Source organism: Bombus affinis, chromosome 17 (assembly GCF_024516045.1).
Source record: "Bombus affinis isolate iyBomAffi1 chromosome 17, iyBomAffi1.2, whole genome shotgun sequence".
Classification (NCBI taxonomy): Eukaryota; Metazoa; Arthropoda; class Insecta; order Hymenoptera; family Apidae; genus Bombus; species Bombus affinis.
This window is the reverse complement of record NC_066360.1, coordinates 4,305,524-4,328,164: the sequence shown is the minus strand read 5'-3', so window position 1 is coordinate 4,328,164 and position 22,641 is coordinate 4,305,524. Positions and strand designations below refer to the sequence as shown.

The following is a 22,641-nucleotide window of genomic DNA, read 5'->3' as shown; positions in this document are numbered from 1 at the left end:
TTGTAGGATATGCTACTATAGTTTATGTACAATATACAGAATGAGAGCATGTAAGGTTAGGAAGAATTGGGAAGGTTTACAGCAGAACATTTAATCAAACTTTATTTTTTATTACACAACTTTTCTTTTATTAGGCAATTCTAGTTCCCATAAGGAAATGTAATGCAATATTCTTTACATAATATGCTACCATAATTCATGTATAATATACAGGATGTCAAAAAAGTGAGCACATAAGTTCAGAAAAAATTGAGAAGGTTTACAATGGAACATTTAACTGAGCTTTATTTTTCTTCCTTTTATTAGGCAATTTTAATTTCCATAAAGAAGTACAATGTAATATTCTTTACATAATATGCTACCATAGTTCAATTATAATATACAGGATGTCAAAAAAGTGAGCACATAAGTTCAGAAAGAATTGAGAATGTTTACAGTGGAACATTTAACCGAGCTTTATTTTTCTTTCTTTTATTAGGCAATTTTAATTTCCATAAGGAAATACAATATAATATTCTTTACATAATATTACGCTAATTTTATAATTAGACTTAGAGAGCGAAGTTTGCCGCATCGTCTAAATCTGCACAGGACGATCCACACAACTGTTTCGTGTTCTAACTCCGTTACCAGTGCAGTTATAGAAAAATATTCAAGAAAGATGAATCATTCAAAGAGTACTACATCCGTGGGATCACGTTTTTTTTTCTCTCCTTCTTTCTTTTTTTGAAGTGCAATGGTGCATATGCAATCAACAACTGCATCATATGTTCAAATGGAAATGCATGTTTTAATTATATTAATTGAAATTTTAAATGAAAATTATATCAGGTATCATCTTTCTCTTGCACAGCATCGGTACATTCAAACTATTAAAATCCGCCTTAATTGTGAGAATCAAACGGCATCCGACGTTCATTGTTTTCCACGGCCAGTTTAAAAAATTCATGTCCAACATTCTCGTCACTATGTTTGTGAAACGTACGATACAATTGATCTATTAATTTTCTAAAATCATTCGTACTTTCGAAGAACTTCAAGATTCTATGAAAATTTACGTTCAACGAATTACATTTTCTCCTTACGTTCAACAAACTACATTTCTTCCTTTGCATTACAATTCATCTTATCGTTCAACCGCAATATTCAACTGTAATATTTCTTCACGTTCAACGTCGATATCAACGATTTCCATAAGAATGTTAACGTTGAAAATTGTTGAAAATTAAGACGATAGAAATTGTTGAATTCGAACGTTTTCTCATCTAAGCGTGTTGAACGATTGGGCCATTTGTGAAACGAAGGAAGAAAACAGCTGAGTTTGCAAGGAGAAGCAACGAACATGTGCAATTGTCCAATCGTGTACAATCATCGAGAGGATTGTAAAATTTTGTTACGACAGAGGTGTCACAGAGTAAATCTGTTGAAGCCAAGCGACGTTAAAGTTGAGAAGCTGAAAGTTAAATTAGCGTATTGCGCAACCTAATACTAGCGTTTGGTGTATTTCTGTCGGTAGAAGAGGACGACAAAACGGCGCCAGCTTTGTAGTTACTACGCGAGTTCCTTTTAGGCGATATTTTGGCATAGATTTGCTCGAAACTCGAGGGAGGATGCCAACGTATAGATGGCCTTGAGCAAGATCCGTATACCCTGGTTGGAATAATGGAATGCTAAATATGCGAATGTAGCTACGGTAGGAGCTACAGTAAGACGCATGATACATGTTTCTTGTTATAGCATAGAGTACGACTGTTATTTATAACATCAGGTTGCGCCGGAAGATTCTTTCGTTTTTGTAAGGAAATAATGGGTGCATGATATTTTTTGTTTTATATTAATAATTATATTATATTGTATATATATTGTTTTAGAGCAAAATGGATCATATAATTCATATAATTCAATGATTCGATAAAATAATGTAAAAGAATAAATGTTACACGTCTATTATTTTGTTTATGAAAATTTCTGTTTTTTTTAATATTATTATGCGTAAGAAGGTGTTACGTGTGTTCTAGGCGTATTTGCATCTTCAAATTGCCCAGAGATCTCAAGTTTGCGGTGTATTTATTACTCTTCTCATGGATAACAAGATTTAGAATAGTCAATATTTTCATGGATAAGAAGATTTAAAATAATAAATATTTTCATGGATAACAAGATTTAGAATAGTCGATATTTTCATGGATATGAAGATTTAGAATAATAAATATTTTCATGGCTAACAAGATTTTGGATAATAAATATTTTCATGGATAACAAGATTTAGAATAGTTAATATTTTCATGGTTAAGAAGATTTAGAATAATAAATATTTTCATGGATAACAAGATTTAGAATAATAAATATTTTCATGGATAAGATTTAAAATAATAAATATTTTCATGGATAACAAGATTTAGAATAGTCAATATTTTCATGGATAAGAAGATTTAGAATAATAAATATTTTCATGGATAACAAGATTTAGAATAGTCAATATTTTCATGGCTAACAAGATTTTGGATAATAAATATTTTCATGGGTAACAAGATTTAAAATAATAAATATTTTCATGGATAACAAGATTTAGAATAATAAATATTTTCATGGCTAACAAGATTTTGGATAATAAATATTTTCATGGGTAACAAGATTTAAAATAATAAATATTTTCATGGATAACAAGATTTAGAATAATAAATATTTTCATGGATAAGATTTAAAATAATAAATATTTTCATGGATAACAAGATTTAGAATAGTCAATATTTTCATGGATAAGAAGATTTAGAATAATAAATATTTTCATGGCTAACAAGATTTTGGATAATAAATATTTTCATGGATAACAAGAGTTAGAATAATAAATATTTTCGTGGGTAACAAGATTTAGAATAATAAATATTTTCATGGATAACAAGATTTAGAATAGTCAATATTTTCATGGATAAGAAGTTTTAAAATAATAAATATTTTCATGGATAACAAGATTTAGAATAGTCGATATTTTCATGGATATGAAGATTTAGAATAATAAATATTTTCATGGCTAACAAGATTTAAAATAATAAATATTTTCATGGATAACAAGATTTAGAATAATAAATATTTTCATGGATAATAAGATTTTGGATAATAAATATTTTCATGGATAACAAGATTTAGAATAGTCAATATTTTCGTGGGTAACAAGATTTAGAATAATAAATATTTTCATGGATAACAAGATTTTGGATAATTAATATTTTTATGGATAACAAGATTTAGAATAGTCAATATTTTCATGGATAAGAAGATTTAAAATAATAAATATTTTCATGGGTGACAAGATTTAGAATAATAAATATTTTCATGGATAAGAAGATTTAGAATAGTCAATATTTTCATGGATAAGAACATTTAGAACAATAAATATTTTCATGGATAGCAAGATTTAGAATAACAAATAGATCGCAGACTTCAGATGTAGCTTTGGGAAATTTGAAGATGGAAATACGCGTAGAATACACGTAACACCTTCTTACGCATAATAACGTTTCAAAAAGAAGAAATTTTCATAAATAAAATGAATAGAAGCACAAAATTTATTCTTTTATAGGATTGTAGACGTTTATTCGTTCGTTCATTATTCGAATTTACTACTTTTCGATTGGATTGTTTCTTTATTATCCGATATACGACTCGTTGGTTTATTGATCGTTCAATTCTCCATCCGCTTATTCAATTACAACTTCTTACTCGCTTATTCGTTATCCCAATTTAATTCCTTCTTCGTTTATTCGTTTATCCAATTTCAATTTATTATTTGTTTACTCGTTCATCCAATTCTTATCCATTATTTGTTTTCTTGTTATTTCATTCGAGTTTCTTACTCATTTACTCGTTCATCCAAATCTTATCCATTATTCGTTTACTTGTTATTCCATTTGAATATTTTATTCGTTTACCCGTTTATCCAATTCTTATCCATTTTTAGTTTAGTCATTATTCCATTCGAGTTTTTTTTATTACTTTACTCACTTATCCAATCCTTATCCATATTCAATCCTTATTCATTTACTTCTTATTTCATTCGAGTTTCTTACTCATTTATTCGTTTATCCAATTCTTATCCATTATTCGTTTACTTGTTATTCCATTTGAGTATTTTATTCGTTTACCCGTTTATCCAATTCTTATCCATTTTTAGTTCAATCATTATTCCATTCGAGTTTTTTATTCCTTTACTCACTTATCCAATTCTTATCCATTTTTAGTTTAGTCATTATTGCATTCCAATTCCTTATTTGTTTACTCATCTACCCAGTCCTTATCCATATTCAATTCTTATTCATTTACTTCTTATTTCATTCGAATTTCTTACTCATTTATTCGTTTATCCAATTCTTATCCATTATTCGTTTACTCACTTATCCAATTCTTATCCATTATTTGTTTACTCGTTATTCTTTTCTAGTTTCTTATTCCTTTACTCGTTCATTCTATTCTTATCCATTTTTAGTTTAGTTTAATTTCATTCAAATTTCTCTCTCATTTATTCGTACATCCAATTCTTATCCATTATTAGTTTAATTATTATTCCATTCGAATTTCTTATTCGTTTACTCATTCATCCAATTCTTATCTATTTTTAATTTAGTTACTATTCCATTCGAATTTTTTCTTCATTCGTCCATCTCCTCGTTCATAAGTTCCTCATTCGTTGACACATTACAGGTTCTGGAATATATCTCAGATAAGAACACCCGATTGGAATGCCTAGTCAAATACAGCAGTGTAAAAAGAGCATTCATGAGACCTAACATAACATGAGATCATCGATAGCCTCTTCAACTCCCATCGAGGGACCTTTCTCCTACGCTGCGCTGTTACAGTTACAGTCAATCCTACCCCCACAAGATTTTTGATAAGATATTCGAGGAAAGATATTCGAATCAAATATAAATAATATTCATAATAAAAAAAAAAGAATTTTCTCTACGCATCTAAAAATGTCTATGCGAGATAAAAAGCTTTCAAATAATCTCTCGTTATTGCTCATGAATAACAAACAAATCAAATTTATTTATTTATTATAAATTTAATTCTATTTTACCAAGTATTTTTCTATCAACTTCGAATTATTCTTATAAGTACAAACATTCAATTTTCAATTTTTTACGATGGGGCATAGATTTTCGTCGTTAGAAAATTTTCTAAATTCGAGGCAAATAAAAAAGAATTCGTCTCGATATTATGTTCAAAAATATTTCTAAAACTTTAAAAATTCTTCACTTGGTTGAAACGAAGAGGAAATGGAAATATAAGAAAAATTCACAAATCACAGCAAGAATAATAATCTGACTGATCAGAAACAATTTACATTATTACAGTGTCGTAGTTAAGGAAGAAAATTTTTTTTCGAAAATCGAAACGTGACCCTAACTCGATGGTCTGCCACTTTCACTGATAATCTGAAAATCTGATCAAACACCGGACCTGTTAACTGTTTGAACATGTCCCAAGTGTCCAAAGGTACTTATCCTAAAACATTTGTCAAGTGAACAAGTGCTGTCAGGAACAGCGTACGTTCACGAAGCGCCGTTATCTAGTCGATGCGTTTGATTGCACCTGTATCCGACGTATCCGATAACGATTATGCCCGCACTGTCGATGACTCGATATAATTTGCCCCGAAATCCCTTAATTATGTGATCGATTTACATAACACGCGGTGGCCTCCTGCGCAGGGCCGTGTCTAGAGTTTTCCGGACCCCAGATATGCAAGTGAAATTAGAGGGAACAAATATCACGATTTTGAAATTTATCTGAATTTGTGTCATTAGCCTGGAATGAAGAAAAGATATAAGATGAAAATACAAAATCAATATCAAATTATTTGAAGAAACAAAAAATATTGGTTTTCCGAATTTCACAATAGTAGCTAGTAGCTAGTAACAAAGCAATAGATAATATTTAGTAATATTTTGTCCTTCTAACAAAGAGCTTTTAAAATATCCATTTCTACGCGCAACATTACCAATGCGTTAAGCTTGTCTCGAAAAAGTACTTTTTACCAGTTTTGAAACGAAAAATGAACGCTCTTCTTCGCTGTTGTTCATTCTCTAACGTTGGAAACAATTTTAAAATTATTCTCACATTACGAAACGCGGTTATAATTTTCTTTGCCACTATAAAATACAACTTTTCAGAAACAGCGACTACATTCAAAATTTTACTCGATATATCAAACTGCTCCATTTCCACTCTTCAGTTCAACAACATTTACGTCTTTACTATAAATTCCCTTGATATAAGTTTCACAGCGCACGAACGCTTCTTCGCTGTAATCACATACGGGGTGTTCGCGCCATTATTAGCCAGCGTTTTTCTCGTAAATGGTACATATTAGGGAAAAAATGAAAGAGGGAAAAGTTTTACAGTTTTCTCTGACCAATAAAGTAGCGTATATCATTTTTTCAAATTCGCAATATTTTTCAAAAAACAGAGGTGTCCTTCGATTTTTTTTTAATAGAATACTATCGACACGTAATAATATTCGAAATAATTCTTTCGTTATATATTTTGCACGACCTCGACAGTCATTGTATTTGCACACGTGCTTTCATATGCCATGAAAAAATATACAGCGTTCTATCGAAAAAATCGAAGGCAGCCTTTGTTCTTCGAAAACTATTGCAAACACGAAAAAACGATATTCGCTGTTGCATTGGTCACGGAAAACCGTAAAAATTTCCCTCTTTTCTGACAGCTCTGTGCACTTGCACCAATCGGACTGGTCAATCGGAAATCAGCGTGGGATTACAGCGTGCTTTACGCGTGCAACTGCCATAGTCCAAATTTGCAATACGATTTTACTCATTCGTATCTCTGTTGTGCAACTATGCAATTTCATGCAAATCGGATATCCTTTGACGTCGTCCTCGACTGACAATCTCCCAAAAGTTGAAGTCTTCGTTGAGGAGCAAAGATACGTTAGATCGTCCCGAAACTTTCGTTCGTTTTCTAAGGAAACAATAGATGCACAACGTTTTTTTCTTTATATTTTTATTTCTACAAAATGGGTCGCACGTAATTCAATAAAATAATAAAAAACAAAGAATGTTGTGCATCTGTCACTTGCTTACAAAACGAAAGCCACTTTTGAAACAACCTAATACATACACAGTCAAATACTTTTTCAATATTTCAGAGTAAATTTCAAGACTTTATTTCTAATTTACTTGGAAACAAACGCACACTGGAATCGTACAACGTGCACATTTATGTTACATTACGTTTAATCGCTGTCCTAAAAATTATATTTCCCACTTCGTTAAAGAGCAGAAGCAAAAAAGAAAAAAGCAAAATACACGCGAAACGAACCATTGGCATTCGTTTCGCTGTGTAAAAATGTGAAGAAAAATCGATGCAGCGCGACGCTAGAATCGCGTTATCTCTAGAGGACTATGCCCACGGAGTATCTGTGACAGTATCAAAGCGGATTAGTGGAACATGCGACCAAGATAGGAACATGGTCCTGTCGATGTAACGGCATTAAACGTACGTACGTGGAACGTGGATGGGATCACTGATTCTGTAAATTTACGACGATATTTTTCACGATGATATTTCTTCGTCATGTTCTGCGCAGCAAACTGGCAAATTCGCAGCGACGGTAAAAATTCACCGAGATTTTTTTTCAAGTGTTCGAACGTTCAAACGAACTAGGTCAATGAATATTCCACGATTGATGAAAGCAAACGTTCGTTTTACAAAATATTAAATTTAAACAAAATATGTATGCGAAAGTGTAGTTGAAATATGGTTGGGAAAATGGGTCGATTAATATTCTTCGATTCACGAGAATCACACGGTCGTTCGTTGCACGTCACAGCCTGTCAATCTTTGTAGAGAAACCAGGCAACCTAAGTTTTAATCAAAATATGCAAATAATGCACCGTATACCGGTCGGAGCATGGTAAATAGGAAATCAGCTTAGTATGACACAGTGTTAAAATTATGAGCCACGTGGAAGCTTAGCATTTTTTTTACACACGAGCAAACCATTGTTCGAATTTTCCCACGGTCTGGTTTTCTTGCACGGAAAACCAGCGACGATAGGCTTATCGTGCAAGTTGTAGCACGAGTTTCCATAGATCGTCGATCGGCGAGACTAACGATAAAACAGATAGGACACGAACGTGGTTAACGAATATTCCAGCGAACACCAGAGCTACTAATTTGCTATACTTGCCCTCCTTTTTGCAGTCGAACGCTAAATTTATCCATGATCCTCTTTATGAACTTGTCAATTTCAAAAATAAAACGGGAGGTCGACGTACGAAGAAAACGAGGCAATTTAGATGCGCACTGCGTGACAAATAGTCGTTTCTTAATGCCGAATCTCAACGTCGAGTTGAAATATTAAACGCTAACTCGCTAATTCCGGTTATTCTAAACCGAGAAACATTTTATTTTTGTACCTGTAAGCGTAACGAAGCTGCTAAGGTGAACGAGATAAAAAACGGAATTGCAACTGTTATTTTTGTGCATTAAATGCAGGGTCCAATGATTTTTGTTATATCTGAGATTTTTGTGAAAAGAATCCTTAACGAAAGAGTGATTTTCGTTTAAATAGAAAGACAGTGATCAGTAAATGTTGATGAATTTTTTGGAAAAGTGAATAATTAAAAAGAAAGAATCTGTTAAGCATTCTCGGTACGAATAATCGTTGTAAATGATCGGAAGATGATTTTTGCTACTGATAACCAGTGTCGAGAAACGAAAGACATTTTTCTATGCTTCACGATGACTATTGCAGATAAGAGAATATCTGTTTGCTTTTCGATAAGCATCATACGCGAGAGGATTATTTTTTGGTTGTCTATAACCAAATATTATTTCTTTTTTTTTTTTTAATTACCGATAATTATTATAATTATAGCCGATGACAAGACTTTTTTTTGGTAACTTTCGATCATCGTCATTTTTTGTTAACATTGCTGATAACAAGATGTAGACTTACGCTACTTCATCTGGACGCTGATTATCAGCAATTTTAATACAAAATTGATGATACTCGAAAGTGACAAAGAATAAATTTCTTCGTGGATTATGGTTATCGACAACCAATCAATATTCTCGTATACTTAATGGTTATCCATAACCAAAAAGAAGAAAACATTCCGTTGTGAATAACGGTTATTGGTGTCCAAAAAAAAATTCTGTCAAAAAAATGAGTATTGGTGACGATAAAGAATTCTGTCATGAATAATGATTATTCGTGACCAAGGAAAAATTTTGTCATGGATTATGGTTATCGACAACCAAACAATATTCTCGTATACTTAGTGGTTATCCATAACCAAAAAGAAGAAAACATTCCGTTGTGAATAACGGTTTTTGGTGTCCAAAAAAAATTCTGCCAAAAAAATGAGTATTGGTGACGAAAAAGAATTCTATCATGAATAATGGTTATTCGTGACCAAGGAAAAATTTTGTCATGGATTATGGTTATCGACGGCCAAACAAAAATTCTCGTGTACGTAATGGTTACGTGCAACTAGCAAAAAAATGTTTCTCGTCGATAATGGTTATCGGGAACCAAAAACAATTCTCTCACATAGAATGGTTATCAGTAACCAAAAAAATTCTCTCAATAATGTAATGATTACCAGTAACCAAAAAGAAAATTATCTTACTGATAATAGTTATCGGTAACCAAAATCAGCTACTTCTATCTGCTAATTAGTACACTGCAACTTCTTGTCTTGTCTGATTAAGTGGTTATTGATGAAGAAAAACAATTCTGTCACAGATAACGGTTTTTGATGCTCAGGCGAAATTCTGGTTACGATGGTCATTGATGGCCAAGGAAAAGTTTTGTCATGTATAATGGTTACCAGCGACGAAACAAAAATTCTCGTGCACCTAATGGTTACGGACAACCAGGAAAAAAATGTCTCTCGTCGATAATGATTATCGGTAACCAAAAAATATTCTCTCATACGTAATAGTTATCCATAACCAATAAAAAAATATTCCGTTGCGAATAACATTATTTATTGGTAACAAAAAAAAATTCTCTCGCATAGAATGGTTACCAGTAACCAAAGAAAAAAATTCTTTCACATGTAACGGTTACCGGTAACCAAAAAGAAAATTATCTTACTGATAATATTTATCGGTAACGAAAATCAATCTAACTTATCTACAGATTTCTATACTGCAACTTCTGGTCACATCGATAATAACCGTTAAAATGGCTGATTAAATATAAATACCAATCTTTTATCTTGTATGATAAGTCGAATACATAATACGATGTCGATAACGGAACAGATAGAATTCTGCAACGACGAACATCCTCGCAATTTCACCATACGATCTGATAAAAGAAGTGACCCGTGGCGACAGAATTCGCAGAATTCGTACAACTCTGTCCGCGAGAGATTATTAGCCGCGTCATAATCGAATTACGTATGCACGGTACAACGATCGATCCTAATGGAATTGCGCTAAACTATACGTCGTGTCTGATTACTATTTCACAATGAAATTATTCGCGAAGCAATTATCGGCTGCACGACACGAATCCATCCCTTCTCGCATCACTTACGATGCATCCAGATTATCCAATTTTTATGCATTTTTAAGTATTCCTCGTCCCACCAACTATTCCACTCGGTGCACAGCAAACGTAATGTGTATAGGTTAGGTACGCGTGTGGTCTGTTATCTACGTCATAAATGCATATCGCACACGTATTTGGAAAGTTCCATAAACTTGCGTGTGTGTTTACTTAAAACAATAGTAATGGTCAGTAATTAACAATAATCAATATGAAATAACCTGAACAGTTGAAAATTCATTTGGAATTATCACATTGTCCGAAAAGCTTCTCTTGTTTTGTAGGAAAATTTGTTCTTTTGTATTGTTTTGTTCCATTACTGCGAAATGTACCATACGTCATTTGATAAAATAATATAAGAAAGAAAAAATGAGTGTATTATTTCCTTGCAAAACGAAAGGAACTTTCGGGACAGCCTATTGGAATATTATTATTTTTTATTTATTAGCAGCAATTATTCCACATTTTCAGTTTTACCTGAAATGACAGGTGAACAAGCGCGATATCAATATTTTATAAATGGCAAGTGTAAAATATTGAAATGCAGGGAATCGACGCAGTCCTCGCCAGTTTCGAATCAAATTGCGTCGACGTTAATTTCCAGCTTCTCTCTGGAAAGCCAGGTCATCGAATCGTAGGGTTTCGTCTTTTGTCTTTCGTCGCGTCGACTCTGTACGCTTGTTCCGATGAATAGCTCGCTAATTTCCATGAATATTTATCGTCAAATATTCGCGCATGATCGTTCGTCGTTGGCTTAGTTTCCACGCGCTTGTTGCCCCACGTCGATATTCATATTTTGTACCGGGTATTTGCAAAAGCATTTGCAGCGCGTGGCTGAATTCAACGCGCCACGCCGTTGCTTTACGTCGAATCAAACGCGCGTCAACGTGTGGAAAGTTAACTCTTAGATAGACCTTAGTGTGCTGTACTTGTTTGTAGTAAGACTATCGTAGTTCAAAAAATCGCGCCACCACTTTGTGATTGTTTTCCGCCACGTCGAAGCGTCAGTTTCCTGTCGCAAGACGCGTACGTTCCAAAGAATCGAATAGAAAACGTTCTGAGAAAGATTATAATCGACATATATCGTGACTCTTAACGTTGCTTATATTATCTCTCATAAGATGCTTGGAATGGTAAAATAGTAAAGACATATCTGTGTATAATATGAATTAAACATTTTATATAACGTAAATGTACTTTGTTCGATATATCAAACATGAAAAACAACTCGATTTTCCTTTCTCTCTCCTCTATCGGTACTTTAAACAGCAAAATATCAATTCTTCCTCGCGATTTCGATACCTTTTGTCTATCAATGATCATCTCTAACCTTACCGATACATGTCGATTTACCTGTTATAGATAACAAGCGACTTGAAACAAATACGAAACAGCGACACTACGAAAATCAGTGCAAATCTTCCAAACACGCTACTAATTTACTAGACACGCTTCGAAACTCGAATCCTTGCGACTCTGTGCAAGTCTTTGCAAAAAGATTCTAACCTTACTGATTCCTCAGACATATCGATTTTTACCGACCATAGGTAACTGTATTTTTCGCTAACTACTCTTATCGTAGTCGCCGGTACCTTGAAACGTGCGCGTGGCTTTAAACTTGTAAAAAAAAAGAAAAAGAAAAGGAGAAAACAATTGAAAAAGAAGAAAATAAAAGGAAAAAGAAGAAAAGCTACATACATATATAGTATCCTAAGTGCGCGGATTATGTACTTGGTCGAGACGTGGTTGAAAAGCAACAAGGGTGTAGCGAGGTCAAGATGCGTACGCGAAACGCGTGGCCAGCTGCTTCTGGCCGCAGGCGGCGGAGGTGGAGGATAGTCGACCGAGGAGATGAGTGGAGGGTTGGACGAGGAGGGCTACTTGACGAGGAGCTCATTCATCAGCCGACAGCGTTCGGTGATTCATGTGACACACGCGAACCGTGTGTGTATGCCATACTGTATGGTCTCTTTTGCCATAACACGACGCGACGCTGGTCGATGCCACGAGAACTCGTCTGATTTCGTTAACTTACGAGTTGAAATGATGCACGTTAGTGATGGCGGTACATTTGAATAATTAATACATAAGCATAAAAGTATAAAGAAAACTTAGAACGCAACACTATTATAGAAAACGCTCGAAAGAATATCTTGAAAATATTACGCAGAATTAACACTATAAGAGAATTTCTATGTTCGTGTGATAAGAATTTACGCGATTGTCCATACGATTTATGCGACTACAGTTTCTTTCATTTGTTTCGTGCAAAACAACAGACGGCTTCTTATCATTATTTTTATCAGTCAACAATGCACATTTAGCTATTTTATTAATAAAGATTACGTCGGATATCGTCTCTCCCTTGCTCAATGTCGGAAGATTTAAACTATTAATCATGTTAATGGCGGCCAGTCTTGAAGATTTGTGTTCAACATCCTATACCTTTTATATTACAGCTATTATTGCGAAGATTTGTCAAAATATGTATATTGAGTTGGCAACTAAGTAATTGCGGATTTTGTCATTACCGGGACTTATCGACACAAAATCTAGCTGTTCGTCACTCAAACAGTGTATTGTTGACTCGTCTGATATCAACTGAAAATTTCGTTCGACAGTTTCGATATTCAGAAGTTAAGCGTCGTGATACCGCAGCGCATAATACACGGTGTCATTAAACATATTTAATATTCATATTTAACATACTTAATTAATATTCAATATTTAAATGGAAAAGCATCGACGTTCGAAATATCGTTAGCGTTTTGCTCGTCGTTGATGCGCGCGAACATCGCGCCCCAAATCGACGCAGCTCGATCGATCTTCGCTGCAATAATTGCACCGCTATTTATCGACGCTTACCCATCTCGTCGTGTGTACAGCGTGTACACACGAGCCTCGTGCGCTCGTTACACACTCGTCGATACCATGGTCAGGTTACTTACCTCGGCCACGCTAGTTCGTGACACGGCCAGTCGAAAGTTTGGCGCACGTTTCACGATAGTTTCAACTGGTTGCCGCGCATCTGTCACGAGCTTGACGCGTTCGCCTGGATTTCTTGGTAGGTTCGCTAGTTCATTTACCTCGCGTCGCTGCGACCAATGATTTGTGGACTGCGGATGTTTATGCGGATGCATAGTTGTGCGAGGAAAATTGGTTAACGAAATCGCTGTGAGTTGCGAAAGCGGACAAAAGAAGGTTTTAATTAGCAGTAGACTGCGGATGTTTACGCGAGTTCTTTCTTTCTTCCAGCGAATGTAGTTGATTTGTTGTCTCGCGCGGCATACGTTGCAACGAGCACGAGACAGTTCGAGGAATTTATTTGCAATTTCTTTATTTTCACGCTTGGAAATAATATTGGAACAGCCGTGCTTCACGCGCGTTTCAGTTACAAACGATAAAGATTGCTTTGCGAGGCAACGTTAATTGTTCTCGTTTCAATTATCCTGGAATAACAAATGCGTGGAATTGTGTAGGTTAGGTATCGCGGGGAAATGCGGATTTCTGACACGGTTGATATAGCAGAACGAGAAATTATTTCAGGAAACGTTTGTTCAAGTAAAGAAATTAAATTCTATTCTAATTCTAAATTATTAAATTCTAAAGAATTCTGTTTTATTTGGCCGTAGAAATAATTCTCTGTAAGATTGCTTTTTTGATTCGATTAATTATTTCGGAATATGTTCGAGAAGCAAATAACGCGATACGTCGCTCAAATAATGTTTCAACGTTTCGATGTTTTAAATGTGTCATCAATATTTGTAATTCGTAAGAAGATAATTTAATACGAATCACGTGAAAAACCGTAATTAATCTTTGGAATTGTTTGGTGTACTGCACATTAGCTACACGTCTGGTATTTTTATTGATATTACGCCCAGTAACATAAATCACATTATTATCTTTAACAAAGGAAACGGTTTCGCTTGATACTTAAACAATTCTTCAATTTTTCCTGTCCTATGTCGTACTCTTTTTATGCCCGACAGATACACACTCGTCCAACGTGCTTTCTCGTAGCGCGTGTGAATCATCGATGATTCACGCCGATTTTATCGAGAGCAATTTTTTCGAGAAATAAGTTGGCGTTGACACGTGAGGCGTTGTCAGCACGAAAGAGAAAAGCAAATGCGACGATCTTAATATGATATTGCATTCACGAAATGAGTGCCTCGTAACCTGACTAAAATAATAATTGCATACACATAATTTATTGCGCGCTATAGCAATCACGTACCTCTGCAATTAATTCGAAACTCAGCAAATCGTTCGATCGTATATTTCTAGCACAGTAATTTCATCGCGTTTTATCTACGGGTCTCTCAATGCTTCGAAAAATTACGATTTCTGACCGGAAAATTTAGAAGCAAAGTAAAATAGAAAAAAGGGTAAAGAAGCTTCAAAGTAAGGTTAGGAAATCGTCGTGTTGAATTGTAAGGGGTGGCGAAATATTATTGGAACGGCGATTAAGCTGAAAAGCGTTTATTGGATCGGTCTGTAAATTAAAAAGCTTAAGCCTGTAAGGATTAGAAAGGAGAAAACGCGTGTGAAAGATCGCACGATAAAGTGCGAGTCGCGGCACGAAAATACGAAAACGACCGAGCATCTATGTATGTGTTTAGGTATATGGACTGGCTGGTTCGACAGCAAAACATCGATATCAGCGTGGATACGTGGTTTTCTTCCAAGCGATAGACGATTACGATCGATTCGTTTTAATAATAGAAAATTGCCAAGAGGGGCAAGAAAGTGCGGTATTGCATAATGAATGGCATGAAAAGAGGGTGAATTCAATGCGTTCGTGTGCTGACACCGTGTGATTCGTAGAATTGCACTGCGCCTTCTTGCACAAACGAATAGCACGTTGAGTAATTTAATACGCGATACGTACAGATATATTTCGTATCTGCAAATTAACACATTTACACTTGTTCTGTGTACACGTGTACGTCTATCATAGTAGCTAAGGAGCTTAATTGCATTGTACGGAGTTTAAAACACATTTCTAGATTAATATTTTCATTTGTTCGTGAAAGTTTTAAGAAAATGAAATTTTATTTCTACAAAATGTATATAATAGGAAATGTCGAGTAGAGGGCATAATACTCTAAATGAAGATATTATATGCTATTAGTATTGTAGATGTGCGTGTACATGAAGCTGTCGAGAGGTAAGCGTTAAATAAAAAATAAAATAAGAAGATATATGTATATATCTTTTTCATTCAAAATATTATTTCGTCTGCTCGATATTTCCTATTATATTATACATTTATATATACATATATATTTATAATATATAATGTATATAATTATAATAAGTAATAAATAATAATAAATAATATACATTACATATACACAGGGAGTTATTAGTCGAGTCTTTTGCATTCATGAAATTTTATTTAAATTTATGCATATAGAATCGCAAGAAGAATGGAATTGCAAACGAAGAAATTGTCATAGAAAATATAAAAAACACATGTATATGTAAATCTTCTCGAAAATAATACCACTACGTGTGGCTAATTGGAATTAGAAAAATAGTAATTTTAATGTTACTACACTTGTGTACATAATACTTACAGTCGTATACTTCGAAGAATTATTTTATGCGCGTTATGATGCATATCTATAATATGAGACATTCGTGTTTTATGATCTTGATACGCATAAACGTTTTAAATTATATTAAATTCTTTGGAAATTACATGTTTTCACAATTCAAAGATATACTCTGCAAACAATTTGTTTTACCAACAATTTGTTCGACGAATGTTTTACCACACAAATGCGTTTTAAAAAGAAGGGGAAAAATACGGTACATAACATAGCAAGCGACTCCATTTCTCCTCGGCGTCATAGTCAGTCTATTATGTCCACAATCCACGTCCAACCGTACCGTATCTCTTTCCTCGATCTCCACATTTCTCTCTTACTCGAGGCTTTTGTCCGGCACAATAGGGGGCGAAGAAAAAATAGGAAAAATTATCAGCAATTCACAATACCCTTGGAACACTTGTTCCTTGAACAGCAGGGACACGAAATATAAAGATATTCATTTACAGCCCTTAGAAATTCAGTGGAAATCACAAATTTAAATAGAATTCTGTCCCAATGACCATCGTGTACCGTTATACGTATATGTGTATAAATTATTTATATTATGATACATATAGTGATATATTATGCTGTATTTAATATATAAATTGAAATTAAATATTATATAATAGTACGTTGTATAATATAAATATATATATATATGTTTGTATAATATAATATTAAATTATCATATATACATCAAATACCATTATATGGTATATGTGTATATATTACATATGGTATATGTGTATATATTATTTATATTGTGATACATATAGTAATATATTATGCTATATGTAACATTATATATTTAATATATAAATATGCGTGTAATTAAGCATATAAATTGAAATTAAGTATTATATAATTAATATCACAAATTAAATAAAATATAACACATCGTGTAATATTATATAAATATATATAACAACAGTATAAATACATAATGTAAACGTAAAATAAAACAAAAATAATAGTAATATATAATATCATACTATTTTATTATATCATATTATTTATTATATTATACATATTATTTGTATAGTATAATATTGTGATATATATAGTAATATATTATGCTACATGTAACATTATATATTTAATGTATAAATATACGTATAATTAAATATAAAAATTGAAATTAAATATTATATAATAGTACGTTGTATAATATAATTATATATATAATTACAGTATAAATATATAATGCAAACGTAAAATAAAACAAAAATACTAGTATATATAATACTATATATAATAGTAATAGTATATATAGTATATAATATAATAGTATATATAATAGTACTAGTATATATAATACTAATATATAATATAATATAATATAATATAGTTTATAATACACGTAGCAGCCAGATAAAAAGTAGACGACTAATCTAAAGCAGAATACGTGAACCATTTATCACGAAAAGTGGGGTAACTTCATTTTTCAAAAAAATTCAATTCCATCTTGTTTCGGCTTTTATCGAAAAGGAAATTATAGTTTGCTATGGAATTAGTATCGAAATTTTAGTTACACCTGGGAATCTTTCTACAAGATTCACTTTTACAACGACCTTTTAACACGTATTATTAACTTTTACACAATTTGTTTAACACGTCTTGGTTAAAGTTAAGCGACTCTTTTTTTACCACGTTTTATTCATATTTACACGGTTTTCTTAGCACGTTTTACTTACCTTTAAACGATATTTTTCACACGTTTCATTTATTTTTATCCTCGAACCGAAGAAACCGACGAACCTTCCAAGAACCGCTTCATCAAGACACAAATTCTACTTTGTTATCGCTGTTACAAACAACCGACTGTTTTAGAGTCGCGGTAAGAGCATAAAGCATCTGAAGGATGCTGTTCATTTGTTTAACGATCGTCAGATCGTACAACTGAGATCTTGAGCGAACAAAGAATCACTTGATTCGATGCAAAGAGAATCGAGATTATATCGTTTTACATTTCTTCATTCTGTTTAAAGAAACAACGAAAGGTGTTGTTCGCTCGTCCAATAAGCCACAGATTGAACATTCACCAACAGTCAGAACTTGATCGAGTAAAGAGAATTTAATTTGACTCGAAGAGAATTGAAATTATATCGTTTCAAATTTCCTCAATTTGTGCAAGAACACAACGAAACGCACGTCGTCGCGGCACATATTTCGAGCGACGAAAATTATTTTTTTCCATTAATGGACAAACGTACTCGTTGCGATACCAATGGACATCGTCGACGAGTGAAATGCGGATTTTTCAAAAAATGGTATTTTTTCATTTTCCCTTAACGCGTGTTATCTTTTCTCTCGTGCGTTTATCGAATGAAACGCAAGCTTTATGCTTTTTCGCAAATCAATTATTTCAATTGTGTAAAAGCAGTGTCGGCTGTATGTGCGTGAATTTGGTCAGCGTAAATTTGTCTGGTGATCGAAGATGCGAAATTATTTGTTTATTATAAAAGCGATTGCACAAAATGTTTTATTAGCGCTTTACTGACCGATAGCCGATTAATCGGTTTTCTGTCGCCGATGCTTACTGACCGATAGCCTATTAATCGGCTTTCTATTGCCAACGCTCACCGACCGATAGCCTATTAATTGGCTTTTTGTCGCTAACAAACTTTCTCATTATTTGAGCAGTTTGTTATTTAATACTAAGGTACCTTGCTCAGTTGCGTCAGTTGCGTTGCTTTGTAAGCTCCCACAGTTTTCTACCAATTTGAAAAATTTATCGTTCGCGATGAACGAAAAGAATGGTATTGGAGAGTTTAAACCGAAACAGAGGCGGCGCCAGGGAGAATCTGCGCCTGAGCTGCCGGTCGGACGTGCGTATGCTATTGAATCGGTAGCGGTCGGTAAAGTGTTAATATTTTCATTGGTATTTTTACGAAATGTTTGCGTTGCTGTCGAAGGTATCGTTTCCCAGGAGCGAAAATTCTACTTTTATCGTTAGTAATTATTAGTCAATTGCTTCGACCAGCGAAAGTGGAATTGTTTATCGACGGATGACTTCCGGTTAACGTCAGTGATATAAATTATTCATAAATAGACAGACAATGATTCTATATTTCGAATTAGTTCTGAGATTGCCGCTATTTTATAAATAAGTGGATAAAAATAGGTAAAAGAAGAATCTCAGAATTGGAAGACGATAACGATTTTTAGATAAAGAAAACAGACGTTTATATAAAGCGGAAAGAAAGAGAACTACACGCTGAAATTCGTCATTATCCGACGAGTATTTTAAAGTGACACCAAGTTGAGCTCTACGATACGAAATAACAACGAGCTGAACATCCGAAGAATAAGGAAATTGTCGTTTACAATTTTCGTAATTGATCAAAGTGCTTTTTGCTTCCTTGTTGTATTACAAAAATTGCCTGATATATTTCGAAAGTCTATAAAACTACAAAACTTCTGTTTGTTAAAAGACACATGGCAAGTTGCGGGAAACAAGGGAACTATTAGGTTAGCAACTAAGTGATTGCGGATTTTGTCAGTAGGTGGTATTGACAAAAGCCGCAATCACTTAGTTGCCAAGCCAATAAATACAATTACTTGTCTTTTCTCAGCTTTAACATTAACATTACTAAATGACCGGTTTCAATGTTAATGTAAAATTGTTATTTCTTTTATTCATCTAATTTCATGTAAGTTCTTATGTTATCCGATTAATCAATTTCTCAATGTTTATTAATATATGAGGTTACTGTTTATCGCGCCATATTGATAAAACAAAGCAATAATTCATTCGGCTTCGGTAAATAGATCATAGGACTGTTCCACGCTTTGGTATAGCAAACGATACAAAATTATTTCCATTCTAAGTAAATAGAAGCACAGAAAATTCATTGTATTATTCCTCTTCTATTATACAATTCCATTATTATTCGTTATATTATTCCTCTTGTTATCGCCAGGAAATAAGAGTTTTAAAATAAAATTATAAAACCAGCCATGGAAGTTAAAAAAAAAAAAAAAAAAAAAAAATAAGAAACACAAAGAATCGAATAGAACCGCGTAAAATTGCCTTTCCACCGTACGTGCTCCTCTGTACGCGGCTAATTTACCTACAACGACGACAACCTTACCGCTCGTTTATCGATTCTTCGACAGATGAATCATTTCTGTTGCACCGCGTCTGCTGCCCCCGGTTCCTATTTATTCCTCCACCGACGACCCGTCGTGGGCGGTTGGTAGGTGGAAAAAAGAAATGATCCGCAGTCTGTCGCCGACTCACCGACCACCATCGTCGTGTATGGTAGCTTGGCTCGCCAGGCGAACACGTACAGCGAAACTGAAACACCACCTGTAGTTATAGCGCCGTGAAGCTATAGTTAGCGAGCTCGCCCCCGAACCGAAGAGGGAAGCTTTCCATAAATAAAAATAACCACCTTGCCGCCTCGCGTGTAGCAAACGGGCTTGTTTCTCCACAATTGCGCTTCGTTTTCTATGGTTTTCGCCGTTTGCACAGTCGGCTGTGACTGACCCACGCGGACCTCGAGAGGCTACCGCGACATCTAGAAAACCTGGTTCAGTGTTTCGCAGCGTATTCGAGCGTCGTTTCGCTAATTCTCAGCAACGAGAATCGGAAAAGCATTTAGGAAAAGGTGTGTTGTGTGATGGACTTGGGACAGTGTGAGATCGAACTCGACGAGTTTGCAGGTGGAATTGTTTTTATCAGAAATTTAGTCAATTCAGTGTAAGATTGATATTCTGTTGTTTTTGTTTATTTTTTGGGGGGTTGGGTTAAGCAGAAAGAGAGACCAAAGGTGTCGTGTTGAATTTCTTATTGGAAGGTGATTTCTCTATTTTGCCGGTTTAGTTTTCACGGGTTTTATTAGCCCTCGGTTGCCACGCTCGCTTCGCCGGGTCAATCTGATCCACTGTTCGATTTCCAAGCAGCTGCTGTTGAAAGGATAGCGGCGATATCGGATCAAAGGAAATTTGAGAATACGGAGGAAGGAAGTAACGTTGTTTCCGAGAAAGAAAGGGAAATATTTGAAACTGTAAGTTTCGAGGAAAATCATTTTTATGAGAAAGTGTAACTTTCTTGTGTTTCGATATTTCTCGCTAGGATTTTCAAATTTAATGTTTTTTAAATGTGCAACTTTGAGGGGGAAAATAGTTTCTTAGTGCACGTTCCTGAAAAATATGTTTATTTGACATGTTGAGGAAGAGCAGTTTTTGAATAAGAAGAGTGCAATTTTATGGAAGAATCAATTCATTACACACACAAGTGCAAACGTTTTTTTAAACTGTAATAGTGATTTCTATCAGTAAAATTTCCACAAAAGTAAAATGCACATTTCTGACACTTGGGTCATAACGACCTATCACTAACTTCACAGAGTTACCAGACGCAAATTGACAGAATTCTTAACAGTGTAATCATCAGATATTATGCAAAAAAAAAAAAATAATAATTCAAATTAACAATAGATTGTGCAATAGTATCATTACAAGCGTCACATCTTGAAGATATTTTTTTCCAAAGGAAAGCTATGGGTCACTATGACCCATAAAGGCAACCGAGAGTTAAGAAAGGGAATCGGGTACAATCTTGTAGAATACAATGATTCCACGAGACTTGGCTTATTATTATTTTCTGCACTGCATATTGTAATATTTTACTTTTCCCAATCTCTTCAATGTCTCATTAAATTATGTTCTTTTCTTTTGTTTCATTCCTTGGCCAATTATTCATTTCACGCACAAATTTCCATTAGAAGTTTTATTTTCCAGTGATCCGTAATTCTAGTCGACATGTTTAGTTTTCAAAATTCACCAGCTTCTTATCTCCAGATGTACGTACGTTTCGTAAATTCTGTTTCTCACATTTTACGATACTTTCACGAGTGTCACGTGTTAAAAAAGAAAAAAGAAAAAGTATAAGCAAACATAAAATTGTATCTAGTGTAACACGAAGAATGAATAGATCTGTTCAAGTGCTATTGGTTTGCAGAATTATGGAAGAAACGAAGAGATCAAGCGTTCGCATAATGCGCGGAAAAGTAGCAAAGAACTGCAAATGGTAAGCCAAGAAATGGAATATCGATTGAACGTCGGTAGTTTTTAGCTATAACTGTAACTATGTATTACGTCCGAGCAAATGATACCATTTTAGACTTTTCCGTTTTACGTGTGCATACATCACGAAAGTAAATTCCACTGCGAACTGCTCGCTGTTCGTCGTTTCATGTCCCGCATTTTATTTGTCGCGTTTCATCACAATGCGAAGTATTAGCTTGTGCCAAAAGTCTCTTTCGTTTTATCAGGAAATATTGGGTTGGCAACTAAGTGATTGTGGATTTCGTCATTAGGTGGCACGACGAAATCCGCAATCACTTAGTTGTCAACGTAGATGCACGATATTTTCTCTTTTATATTATTTTATCGAATTATGTACCGTCCATTTTGTTCTATCACTACAAAATAATA

The 22,641-nt window shown here is 34.0% G+C and overlaps 1 protein-coding gene across 7 annotated transcripts in view; it reads left to right on the top strand.

Annotated features, from left to right (window-relative positions):
- The window catches only part of LOC126926026 (phosphofurin acidic cluster sorting protein 2), a 172,448-nt gene that overhangs the window by 112,497 nt on the left and 37,310 nt on the right, over window positions 1–22,641 (top strand). For 4 of the 7 annotated variants that reach the window (XM_050742118.1, XM_050742117.1, XM_050742119.1 and 1 more), the window contains exon 2: window positions 22,166–22,234. The exons of 2 other annotated variants lie outside the window; for them this stretch is intronic. In XM_050742118.1, coding sequence (XP_050598075.1) covers window positions 22,166–22,234 — 69 coding nt within the window. Of the gene's footprint in view, window positions 1–20,392; window positions 21,210–22,165; window positions 22,235–22,641 lie in introns of those variants that run through there. One more of the 7 variants, XM_050742122.1, reaches the window with a different exon arrangement.